General features: G+C 43.8%; 1 protein-coding gene across 5 annotated transcripts in view; it reads right to left on the reverse strand.

The window, feature by feature from the left end:
• Positions 1–269: 269 nt before the first annotated feature.
• Positions 270–13,332, reverse strand: part of YPEL2 (yippee like 2) — a 74,405-nt gene continuing 61,342 nt past the window's right edge. For 4 of the 5 annotated variants that reach the window (XM_055577471.1, XM_055577474.1, XM_055577473.1 and 1 more), the window contains exon 5: positions 270–3,593. In XM_055577471.1, coding sequence (XP_055433446.1) covers positions 3,411–3,593 — 183 coding nt within the window. In that variant the 3' untranslated portion in view covers positions 270–3,410. Of the gene's footprint in view, positions 3,594–7,861; positions 12,668–13,332 lie in introns of those variants that run through there. The other variant, XM_055577475.1, reaches the window with a different exon arrangement.

The following is a 13,332-nucleotide window of genomic DNA, read 5'->3' on the forward strand; positions in this document are numbered from 1 at the left end:
TGCTGGGAAAGATTGAGGGCAGGAGGAGAAGGGGAAAACAGAGGATGAGATGGTTGGATGGCATCATCGACTCTATGGATATGGGTTTGGGTAGACTCCAGGAGTTGGTGATGGGTAGGGAAGCCTGGCGTGCTGCAGTCCATGGGGTTGCAAAGAGTCAGAAAGGACTGAATGACTGAGCTACTGAAATTCATATGCTAATGTGTGGGAGGGTTATTCCAACTATTTTGGGAAAAGTGTAAGTTGTTCAGTCACGTTAGATTCTTTGTAACCCCATGGACTGTATGTAGCCTGCCTGGCTCCTCTGTCCGTGGAATTCTCCAAGCCAGAATACTAGAGTGGGTAGCTGTTCCTTCTCCAGGGGCTCTTCCCAAACCAGGAATCAAACCCAGTTCTCCGTATTGCAGGTGGATTCTTTATTGTCTGAGCCACCAGGGAAACCCATTTTGGGGAAGGGGTGGAGATTTCCAGGAATTGGGCCACTGCGTACTCCTTGGTCTTTTGACAGTGCCTTGGAACTGTTACTGGAGAAGGAAATGGCAACCCATTCCAGGATTCTTGCCAGAGGAGCCTGGCAGGCTGCAGTCCATGTGGTCGTAAAGAATCAGACATGACTGAGCGACTTTCACTTTACTTGGAACTATCATGGCGCCTCTGGGTGTGTCATTTAGCTTGCTGATTGAGGATCAAGGTCTAATTAAAATCTGCCATCTTGGACCCCTTTGATTCTAATTGGTTTATGTTGTGTTCTTGGGCTATGTGGTTCTTTGAAAAGTTGTGTCCTGCCCCCTTCCCTCCTGTTACACTTGTACTTGGTTAGACTACAAGAAACTGTATGACAGGCTTCACTCCCACCAAGAGATATAAAATATGTCCTCTTTAGTTACCTTACCTGGCAAACTTCTCTTTGGGATTTCGCTGGTGGTCCAGTGGTCAGGATTTGGCAATTCCACTTCCTAGGGCCTGGGTTCAGTCCCTGGTCAGAGAGCTAAGATCCCACAAGCCATGTGGCATGGCCAAAAATAAATAAAAAATAAACCAACTTATCTCATTTCCCTTATTGTTTCAAATGGAATGAAGGTAAACGCTAAAGCAATCTTTCCTTTCTCCACATGCATTCAATAAATACCACATTTCCTTTTGGGTTGGGGTTGAAAGGAATAATTCTTTTGTTAACTGACCATCCCTTACATCCACACATTTTTTTTTTTTTGGTCCACGCAGCTTGCAGTATCTCAGTTCCCCAACCAGGGATTGAACCCAAGCCACAGCAGGGAGAGCCTGGAATCCTACCCACTAGACGACCAGGGAACTCTCCACGATTATTTGTTCATCAAACGTTCACTAGTCGGCTATAAAGAGTTCGGGACTTCCCTGGTGGTCCAGTTGTTAAGACTCCACACTTCCAGTGTAGGGGGCGTGGGTTCAATCCCTGGTCAGGAAATGAAGATCCCACATGGGGAGCAGGCCAAAAAAAAAAAAAACAAACAAAAAAAAAAACAAAAGAGAGAGAACCTGGGTCCCTGCCCAGGAGGAAGTCCCACGAAAGGAGTCAGACAACAAATCTGTTAAGGACCATAGAAGAGGCCTGAGTTAAGTGCTAGGAGGACCCAGTGGGAGACAGGCAGCAAGGAGGCCTCTGGGAAGCCTTTGTAGAACTCTACTTTCTAGTCTAAACCAGTAACTGCTGTGGTAACTCTGACCTTTTTTCCACTGGGCAACCCTTTCTCCCCCTTGTAACACAAGCACTCCCTAAAGAGATTGAGAAAACTCCCCCAAGGGCAGGGGAATTATCCCTAAGCCTGGCTCAAAAACACTTATTGAAAGAATGGGTAAATTACTGTCCTTGGGGATAATTGCCCAAATATACAGAAACTAATAATTGCCACATATACAGAAATAAATAAAATATGTTCAGAAAGTGCATGCAAAGAAAAAGGAAAATTATAAACCAGCCTACCAGTAATCCTTGTCATTTGGCCATTGGAGCACATGCGTTTTTCCACTTTGAATAACACACATCCATGCTCTGCCTTTACTACTATTCAAGCAACAATAACCAACATTACACCAGCTTCCCTGGTGGCTCAGTCAGTAAAGATTCCACCTGCATTGCAGGAGACCTGAGTTCGATCCCTGGCTCAGGAAGATCCCCTGGAGAAGGAAATGGCAACCCACTCCAGTATTCTTGCCTGGAAAATTCCAAGGACAGAGGAGCCTGGTGGGCTACACTCCAAGGGGTAGCAAAAGTCAGATATGACTTAGGGACTAAACCACCCATCCAACCAACATTTCTTTAGCTTTAGGGGTGCCAGGCACTTGAGACACATTATCTCTCTTAGTCCTTACAACAACTTTCTTTTACAGATAAGTCAACTAAGCCTCAAAAGGTAACCAATCCAAGGTCACACAGCTGCTAATCAGAGCCTGGAAGCCTGCTTTTTAATCCCCAAATGCCTGGTAGTCTTATGCCCACAGGCAGAAAAGATCTTTACAGGCTTTCTAATGTTGAGTTCTGCCTGGCTTATCTGCTTTTACAGGTAAGTCTCCCTTAGGCTAAATCTAGCTCTACCCAAGGCAAGATGAAATATCTGATGTATAGGACACAACAGGTCCAAACCAGTTAGCTCAGTGATAACTCTAACCTTTACTTTGCAAGTCTTGTTCCTGTGCTCCAACTCTGTGCAACCCCATAGATTATAGCCCGCCAGGCTCCTCTGTCCATGGAATTTTCTAAGCAAGATTACTGGACTGGGGTGCCATTTCCTACTCCAGGGGATCTTCCCAAAATGACTCCCTAACTCCCCCTGGTTAAACAGAAACTTCCAGAGTTCCCTCCTATAGCCAGGGCTCCAGAAGGTCAGTGATGCTTCCTTTTTTCAATTTCTCTCCCTCATGTGGTTAACATTCTCTCTGGTACTATTTCTTTATAATATCATTGAGAAATAAGAACAGAATGAAACCTGAGCCCTGGGCATGTCTCATCACCATGGAAACAACTTCAAGCCTGAGTGCCTCCAGGAGATGTGGGTACTGTTCATCCAATGGGTGTGGAACTAAGGCTCTGGGAACTAGATAAAGTTCAAACAAGCCCCTGTTGGCCTAGTGGCAGTTTTGGTAATAAAGACCATATTCAACATAGGATTGTATCAGCAGCCACATTATCATCCTATATCCTCCATTCCTGACACTGTGCAGGTTTGGTACAGAACATACCAACCAAATGAACATCAGCTCAAATTATCCTTCTTTTGTGAAGGGATGTTTGAAACTCTATTAAGGTGGCTCAAAGACTGTGGTAGGAGAAAAAAAAATGTAAACAGCAAAAAAAATTTCAAGAACATTCTGTAGACGATTTTTCACTTCTGGGAATGGGAAACCAGTTTTCCCACGAGACTCCATTATTAAAGTCATAAATAAAACATCCCTGATTCAACTGCTTGTTCGGTGGCTGTGCTCTGGAAAAGTGGCTCAGAATCAGAGGCAGGCAGTCCCGGGGAGGCTGGGGAGGCAAGCCCGTTTGAGAACATCTTGCTTCCCCCACAAGCTGACCGCACATCAGTCTCCGGTGTAAGGATAACGAGCGAATTTTGCTGTATGGAAGATGACCAAAGATGGGTACATTTCAAACAGGATCCTAAAATGCAAGGATGCTTTCCTAGCTGACACCCTTTCTTTTTTAAAGGTACACACTCTCCTCTCGAAGTAAAAGTAAGTAGTGTGGTACAGGGACTCCTAGTCTGATTGCCTAGGTCTTCTGGGTTCCAGCTCCAGTTCTGGCTACATACCAGGCCCGTGATCAAGTGTAGGTTACTTAACCTCCCTGAGCGCCAGCCTCCTTGGTAGAGATGGGAAGGATGACTGTTGAACCTTAAGTATCCTATGTGCTGGGACTTCCCAGGCACTCCAATGGTTAAGACCTGGCCCTTGCAATGCAGGGGGCACGGGTTTGAACCCTGGTTGAAGAATGATGATTTTGAATGCTGAGATAATATCAGGGCCAATAATAATAATAATAATAATCCCATGTGCCAGTGGTACCCATCACAGTGAGTTTCAATTACTCAGCAAATAAAGGACAAATGACACCTGCTAAGGCCCACTTGGTCTGGGCAAAGTGCTGAGCACTTTATGGCTGTTATTGATTCCTACAATAACTTATGGTTTCTGGTAGCCCCAACTTACAAACAATGGAAACTAGTCCTGAGAATTTCAGTGACTTCCTCGAAGTGATCACTGCATGTCCAACTCTTGAGACCCCATGGACTGTAGCCTACCAGGCTCTTCTGTCCATGGAATTTTCCAGGTAAGAATACTTAAAGGGGTTGCCATTTCCTTCTTCAGGGGATCTTCCCGACCCAGGGACCAAACCTGGGCCTCCTACATTGCAAGCGAATTCATTACCGAGTAAGCCATCAGGGAAGCTATAAGCATGCAGTCAGGCTTCAAACTCCCATCTGTCCAACTCCAAAGTAACCTTCTTTTTATTTGACCTTGTTAATATCGCAGCTTGGGAGAAATCATTAATATGATTTTTCTTTTATTAATATGATTTTAATTCAAAATAAATACAACTCAATAGTTCAGTCATAGTTTTCAAATAATTTGCTCAGGCCTTGAAAAATTCAGCTTCTCTAGCTATCCTGTCTCTCATTAAAATGATCCCACATCACTTGGGAATTAGAAGAATCTTCATGCAACATGAACTTTTAATCTTTGGCTTGTTCAAACAGGCCTGGAGCATCACCCCCTATGGCTCCAAAGAAATATCATGTGTTAGGATACTTTAGTCATATCCAGATGGATAAGTTTTGGGGTTTCTATCTTTCAGTCTGAACTGAAAGTAATACTTTTTTTTCCCCCTCAAAACAAATAAGTCATAGTACTGAAATCAATAGTCATGAAATCCTGTGAAATAAAGGTTTAACAAACTATGCTTCCTCAGTTCTAAGCTGTTGGCTTCTAACAGAAATGCCAGGGTTTCCATTTCATGAAAAAAGAATAAAATATAAGAGAACAAAATAACATGACATTTTGGGTGTGTGCTTAGTCAGACCTGCCAGAGAGTTTCCGATTTGGTAGTTATTCCTTTTTCCTGAACGGCAGGCTGGACCAGATATGGTGTGGACTTCAGAATCAGAACAGTTCAGAGCTCTTCCATGTATATATTTATGCTCACTGAACCTCAGTTTTTCCCTCTGTAAAACGGGGAAGCTTCATGGGATTGTTGTGAAATTAAACAAAAAATATACATAAAGAGCAAAATACAGTAGTCCTTTTTTCCCCACTCCAAATTCAAAACGGACTTCAGCAGCCTATAATGATAACAAATTATTTTAATATCATTGACTCCTCCCTGGATTCCTTTTTTTATGAAGGGAAACCAGTATTTGAAACCAGGTGCTCTAATTCCAGGACTTGCCCTGTGCCCTGCTCTAGGACACAGCCATTTACTGGGTTCAGATGAAAGGATTTATGAGCAATTGCTTCTGCAGGAAACAGCTGCCTGAGGGTCGTGGTCCCTGTGGCTAGGTATTTGGCCAACGGTAGGGAAAGCCATGCATAATCCTTTGTTCTCACTCAACACAATTGGTACCCCTGCTCTTCTCCTCCCTGGGGTTAGTTTCCTGACCAGACTAGGTACATAATAGATGCCCCCAAAGTGCCTGCTGAATAAATAAATGCAAGTTAAAAAACTGATTGCTCATGGTGTAACAATTTATGGAACATTTAATACTAACCTCCAGTCTTTTCTTACGGAAACTAACATGTTAAAGAGATTAAAAAAAAAAAAAAAAACCTGTTAATTCTCCACATTAATTCAGTGTTCACCAAGCACTTATTAAGGACCTCCTATTAATCAAAGGGCCAAGGATTACATATGTAATTCATTACTGAGTATTAAAGAAGCAACAAAGCTCAGCTTATATTCAGCTGTGGAATACACAATACTTTTCAGGTAGAATTGAGCTTTGTGGCTTTGTTTGCACTGCTTTTCTAATTTGCATTCCTCAATCCTTATTTATTACACAGTCATGGTGGGCAGACTGGGCAAGTGTCCTGTGAACCACGCTAGAATGACAGCAGGAGAAGACAGAGGCTAACATTTGGGACACAGTGTAGGGAACCAAGAGCATAAGGTCAGATGGGCTATAATTCCTCACCCTGTCATGAGAAACCTCAGTTTCCACATCTACAAAATGAGAATGATCGTCTGCCCTGCTCTCCCACGAACTCCTAGGATGATATGAGGAAGCATTTCCTTGTGAACATCCTACGTGAGGTCATGTAAGCAAAGAGCCCAACACAGGCTCTCACGCAAACCAGGCACTCCATGAATATCCCTGCTTTTCTTTGGGAGGCATCCCTGGTGACTCATTGGTAAACAGTCCTGCAAATGCAGGAGATGCGGGTTCAGATCCTTGGGTCAGGAAGATCCCCTGGAGAAGGAAATGGCAACCCACTCCAGTGCTCTTGCCTGGGAAATCCCATGGACAGAGGAGCCTGGTAGGCTACAGTCTAAGGGGTTGCAAAGAGTTGGACATGACTTAGCAACTAAACAACAATCCCTTCTTCCAGCCTGATCTCCTGGACAGCTGCCGTGGTTTGAGTCTGGTCCTCTCCTGCACATGTTATCTTTTATCCCCTCCTGGCTGCCAAAGGCAAACACAAATGAAATGGTAACAGGGTAGCCACTGAAGCAAAACAGGTCACAGGAAGGAGATAATGCATTCAAGGACAAATAAAAGTCAACTGTAGCTGGGGCCAGAATGGGTAAGTAAAAAGTCCAGGAAAGTAGAGATGGTATCTCCTATTTTAATAGGGAATAGGCTTTTAAAATATTATTACCAACGTGAAGACATACAACACATATATTTGTGTGGCTCTAATATCCTCTTTGCTGTTTAGGTTGCTTGCACAAGATGGGAACTCGGTAAGTTGTGGATGCAACCTTCTGAAAAAATGCTTTAAAATATAGAATAAACTGATGATGTTTAGGTAAAAATAGCCTTGTTAAAACTGTACTTATAATGAATGGCTATGCAAGGCTGTGTGTGCATATAGACAAGACTACAGAGAAAGGTATTTGGGAAATAAACAGCTGCAATGTTAGGATGGTTGAATTGTCTCACTCAGTTCCTAGAACTGAATGTGCAAGTGAGGTTGCTCAGTTGTGTCTGACTCTTTGCGATCCCAGGGACTGTAGCCCGCAAGGCTCCTCTGTCCATGGGATTCTCTAGGCAAGAATACTGGAGTGGGCTGCCATTTCCTTCTCCAGGGGATCATCCCGACCCAGGGATCGAACCCCGGTCTCCCACATTGTAGGCAGACACTTTTCCAGTCTGAACTACCAGGGAAGCTGCCTAGACCTGAATAGATGTTTACTATTTGTTCAGTGAGTGAGAAGACTTGCTTTTCCATATATTGTATCTATGCTTATTTCCCTTTATTAGTCAACCATTCAGAGGTAATGTTGCCTCTTTTTGACATTATTTTATTGATTCACCTGTTTTTTTTCCCCTTGGCCTAATGCAATTCTATCTCCACAGAAAATTGGTGTAAACAGAAAAGGTTGCAGAGACTAACAAGGGGCTTAGTAGACAGAAATGATAAAGGTCACTTCTGCATTTCTGATCTCCAAAACCAGGAGACGTGTTTATAGATAAGCAGGAGACCTGAGTTTTATTCATTAATCAGCCAAGTGTCCTTAGAGAAAATAACCCCCTAGGGCCTCAGTTGACAGATCTGTGAATGGGCTTAGACAGATGACCTCCTTCTGACCTTTCAGTTAACTTTTATGTGTTAAAATGTCAAGATAAAACATGTTGGGTCAATTAAGACAGAGGAGCCCTGCAAAGAATTCATATTTGAAAACTTTATTTTCTCAAATGAGCACCAACACAGATTGGAAATATGACAGAAACAATGCACTTTTCTCTAATACTGAATCACTATGTACAAATACAGGAAATGGTGAAGACAAATTACTTGAAAATAATTTTCTTTGTTATTGAAGCAAAGTGACCTGAAAATGCCACTAAAAAAAATAATAATAAAGATAAAAGAAAAACAAAACCCAACAAATACAGTTTGTAAACACAAGCATAAATAGGCAGAGTCTGTATTGAAAGATAGTCTCTGCAGGTTGGAAAAGGGAACTGACTCTCACTGTCACCCAAATGTTATACAAAAACATACGGGCAGGTAGAATTTGATACTATGAGAACGGCTTGTTTCTTCTTGGCTTTATCTTTCACTGCTGGCTGATTTCATGACGTTATCTTAATTTTAAATATTAAATATTAATATATCTCTTTCCTCGACCTAGACCACTAGCATGTTTTCTCATTTGAGGCAGACTCATTTTTTAAAAAAATATCTAAGTTGATTGTGTTCAATATTTGATTTCCCAGCCTCTTCCTGAACCTGAGGCAATGTGACCTTAAAAAAAAAAAAAAAAAAAAGCTATTCACCTACAAAATATGTGTATTATTTTATTGACATTCTTTTCAACCCAAACCGGTTTAATGTTTAACATGATGTGGCTTCCACAACAACTGGAGCCCTGGGCCCAGGATGAGTACCCTCACCTCTCAGTGAGGGGCACAGCTGTGACTGCTGGGTCTTCACAAACGACAGATTTCCTTTACAGTCTGTAAAAGCTGAGCACGCAAGGACGAAGGAGCAAACACGCAACAGCTCCGTGCTCGGGGAAACAGACTCCTCGAGGGTCGTGCTGTTGGTCCACTCGGAAACAAAACCAGCAGAGAGAAAGAGAAGAAAAATCTCATGTGCCCAAGGTGTAAACTGTAGGTATAGTGTCCCCCCCAAAAAACGAAAACCGCAGGCACGATGCAAAGTGCTTTACACACACACACGCACACACACGCACACGTGGGCGCACACACACTTACACAAACAATTAAAAACAAGACTCCAATCTGTTGGAAATTCTTCCAACAAGAGGAATCGCTCTAAGTTGTTACTAAATTGATTTGATTTATTTTCTTTTCTGGCCAATAGCGGTACAAGAAAATATTTCAATTCTCAACCTGGTAATGAATGTACTGCAGAGTCTGTTCCATTGGGAAGAAATACAGAGACATTGCTTCATTTATTGCCTCTGTCCAAATTAAAGTGATGGAGATCTTTTTTTTTTTCCTTTCCTTTTCTTTTGCAAGAGTATACTGGTGATCACTGTTTCCCTTAAAATATACTTCAAGAAATGCAGAGGAAACTAGAGAATTTAAAAATGAAAATAAAAAGTGCTCTCAGGGGATCTGAGAAAACAGCACCAAATATATTATTTAAAAAATTAAATATTATTTACAAAAGTATATTTCACAAGCAACTGTTTCTTATATATCCTCTTGAAAATCTTTTTATAAAGGGGACACCTGTCTTTCACACACTGATCCACCAGTAAAGATTGACTCTATCCTATCTCCGTCATCTTGTTGTCCGGGGAATTGGGCAGGCCCAGCTGACGTTCCGTGGACACTGAGCTTGGCTGGATTGGATACACATCAAATCAACCTATCAGCGGCCTGAGACTAATATCCCAGCAGGCTGGGTATAATCCAGGGCCGCCCACGCCATATGACCTGGGGAGGCACGAGGGAGATGGAACTAGAATCTGCCGGCTGGACTTCAGCTGAAAAGGAAGACAGCTGCTGGCTGAGGTCTAGCACGTCATGCCTTTTTCCTTTCCCCTTCTCCCTTTCCCTACTCCGGGCACCCCACCTAAGCCTTATCATCGAACTCCAGTTCCCCAAACCCACCAGGGGTGAACGGATGAGGTCTTTGGTTATGCTCTGAGTCCATAATTTGGTGAGGAAATTAAAAAATGAACCGACTGAGGCATCTCCCTCACTCAGCTGCGGTCTCTCCGATACTGCCAGACATTAGTAGACAAGCCATGAATGGAGCTCAAGTTATAAGAAGCACTTTTGGTTCTTCTTAGGGAAAGCCTAATGAGTTGGTTCTTTCTTACCCTTGTCATTATGGAAAAACCAGCATTTTGTTCAGCTCTCTTGCACCATGTGCCCACTGGATGCTCAATGGATAGTAATTTAAATTAATGCAAAGCAAAACACCAAAACCCGGGTCTAACTGGAGCCTGCTCTGATCCATGCACGAGTCAGAGGCCCCATCCGCAAAGACGAGCAGTGGCACTTCAGTCTCCTCTGCCCCTTGAACATTCTAGGGCACCTCACATCCAATTCCTATATGACCATGCTCGGTTTTTCCATACCTACATGTTCCCCCCACCCTGACCCTGCCTGTTTTCTTTTCCTGGAAAGGATTATCAATAGCCAGGACATTCCCTGAGTAAAGGGGCTAATCAAAACACAGAAATGAGACCACTACCTTCAGCAGGGATGCAGAGGGGAATTTATGATTTCTGGGCTGGCAAACCAGCTTAGGAATGTGAAAGTTGAAAATTATTATTTTTTTTTTTTTTTTAATTGAGATCTTGGGCCTGGGAGCCAGAGGAACTGTTTTCTCTGGGATCGGAAATGAAAGACTTCTGAATCTCAGTCTGCTTTTTAGTAATGTGGAGAGAACAACTTAATCTCCCAGGGTTGCTAAAGCACCAAACGATGTGGGCCAAGAAGCTTTGGGGAACAAAATTTGGTTTTGCAGAACCCTCTTTGTCTCACGGAGGCTGTCTGCTGCTAAACGCAGGGCTACCCTGGCTTCCCGTTAGCTCTCCGCCGAGCACTGCCGGGGCAGGACCACGAGCATCTCAGGCCCCGTGCTCCACCAGCAGCCCACAGAGATGCAAAAAGGCATTTCCACGACAGACTCACCCTCTCTGGGAATCTGGTTCCATTCTGAAAACGTCCCGGGTTGGCTGCTTTAATCTTAACAATTTTACAGGCTCTCGTCTCCTTCAACTCACTCTTTTGTGACTTTTAAGGTCAATTTTCCTATAGGATCAGCCTACTGGGAGAATGAGATGCTGAGAATTACCTAACATAACCTACACATATCTTAGCAATGATAATATTTTCAGTCTAAGCAATGAAATTATCTCAGTTAAATGAGTTTCGGTCATGCACTGCGTACTGGCTAAATTGCTGTAGAACAGACTTCACAGTGTTGATTAAATGCAACAAACTCTTCTCTCATGAGCCTCACAGAGATGCGTTCCCCACTTCCCTAATATAATGAGCTTTGGATGGGGAGGTCGGGGGTGGGGTGTAACACTGGAATTTATAACTTGCCGTCTGACATCAAATTGAAGACTTTCCCATTGCTGGATCACACAGACAGATTTCTCTCCACACAAAAACATTCAAGTACAAAGAGAACAAGCTAGGGGCATGAGGAATCTGTCAGCCAGGTCATCACTAAACTCGAAGCCTTGGGACTTTGTTTTCCGCAACTACAATGATAGAACTGGAGGAAAACACCCAAAAACTCATATGCATAAACAACTGCTGTTCTCAGTGAAGCCAATGCATACTAAAAAAAAAAAAAAAAAAATATGCACTTAACCTGTAACAGTTCAAACCTAAACTATTGCAGGCTCTGCCCCACCCACCCCACCTTCCTTGCCACAGTGCTCTTCTCTTATGAAGGTTCAGAAAAAAAGGTCAGTCGGAATTGCTAACTGGTTCTACTTTTTTATTTTCTCTGGCCCAAGATCAAGGCCATTTCTGCAAGAGCTCCCCAACTGCACCTCCCTCCCCTGTGTTCCCTGTTATCCTCAATCATTGATTTTTTTTTACTTGATTGCTAGTCAAAGCCTTTGGGATATTTGCATCTCGCGCACATTGCAAATGACAGTCCCCTCTCCTGTCACCTACAGTGGCTGAAGAGGCAGAGATCACCCAGAGGAGCAGTGAGGCGTCAGTCATCAAAACCTTCTGGGCTTTTCCCAAGCCATCCCCTGCTGCCAGAACACACTCCCCCCACCCCCACCAGCTCGGCCCGGGAGAACCAGGCCGGCCCCCTGCCCCGCCAGCGAAGACGAGAGGCCACCCTTCTTGTGTTCTCATTGGCTAACCTGGCACATTTGGTGGCAGGAACAGAAGCTTCTGATCAGAGAGAATGCAGTCATGAGGTATTTTTTTTTCCTCTTTGTCCTCTTAGACAAGTCAATTATTTCAAGCCTAAGTTCTCAGGTCTCCAGGAGCAGCACAAGTCTGTTCCTACCTCTCCCCTCCCGTCCCCTGCCCACCCGGGACCCTCACACCCCCGGGCTGGGCCACTGTACTCCCGCCCAGCGGCCTTCGGGCAGCTCTTCAAGGGCCCTGGGGCCTTCGTCAAAGTGGGCTGCCGCCATGCGGGTAGGCGTCTGTTCCTTTTGTTGTTTTGTTTTTTCAGCCAACACTAGAACAGAGAGAGAAGCCAGGATCAACTCACAAACAGATACAAAGCAAAGAGACAGAGAGACAGCGGTTTAGAGGCCGGTCACCAGAAAGATGGCGTCAGGGTGGGAGAATGCCCCAGATGGCAAGGCCCCTAAATGGATGGAACCACGTGTTCAGTCACTCTCTCACGCTTGGGTAGAATGTTCGGTTGGATGGCATTCACGTGGACGCTGGGCTGGCTGGATGCTCTCCCATCAGTCCCAGCCATTGTCCTTGATCATGTGTGCTAGTTCAATGATGTATTTGCCTTCTTTATATTTCTGGCTGCTTTCAAAGGCGTGTTCCTACAGAAACACAAAGGAAGAGAAGACATGGAATGACCAAAGATGCACAGGTGACTTCTGGCATACAGGAGCAAAGGCAGGGCCAATGACAGACCTCGGGGCCTCTGAAGTCTGGCCCCAGCCTCACCCAGACTCACTGAGAAGGCCCACTGCTCAAGCACGTCATGTCCCCTTGGCTTAACTGCAGGACTGAGGCATCACCGGGGCTTTCTCCATATTTACAATAAAATTTAAATGTTTTTAAATTTAAGTATTCTAAATATTTTCTCAGTGTTTGCAGTAGAGTTCCTTTAGCATCTTTGCTCAAACATCATCATTGCAGTAAGGTCTTTATTGAAAACCACAACCTCCCCTGCAGCCACCTCCCTTGCCCCCTGTCGCTTCCTGCTTTACTTTTCTCCACAGCACTTAACCACATTCAAACATACAGCATAACTTGTATCTATTTTGTGTCTTTCCGTCTTCTTCATTGTATATCTATTTTGTCTTTTGTCTGCCTTGTAAAATCTTATGGGCACTTGGTTTTTGATGTTAACCAGAAATCTGTCCTATGGAGGTATCCATAGAATTTCTGTGTCAAATTTTTATTATTTTGGGGGGCTGTGCCAAGCAGCTTCCGGAATCTTAGTTCCCCGACCAGGGATTGAACCTGGGCCCTCAGCAGT

The sequence above is a fragment of the Bubalus kerabau genome, chromosome 4, assembly GCF_029407905.1.
Source record: "Bubalus kerabau isolate K-KA32 ecotype Philippines breed swamp buffalo chromosome 4, PCC_UOA_SB_1v2, whole genome shotgun sequence".
Taxonomy (NCBI): Eukaryota; Metazoa; Chordata; class Mammalia; order Artiodactyla; family Bovidae; genus Bubalus; species Bubalus kerabau.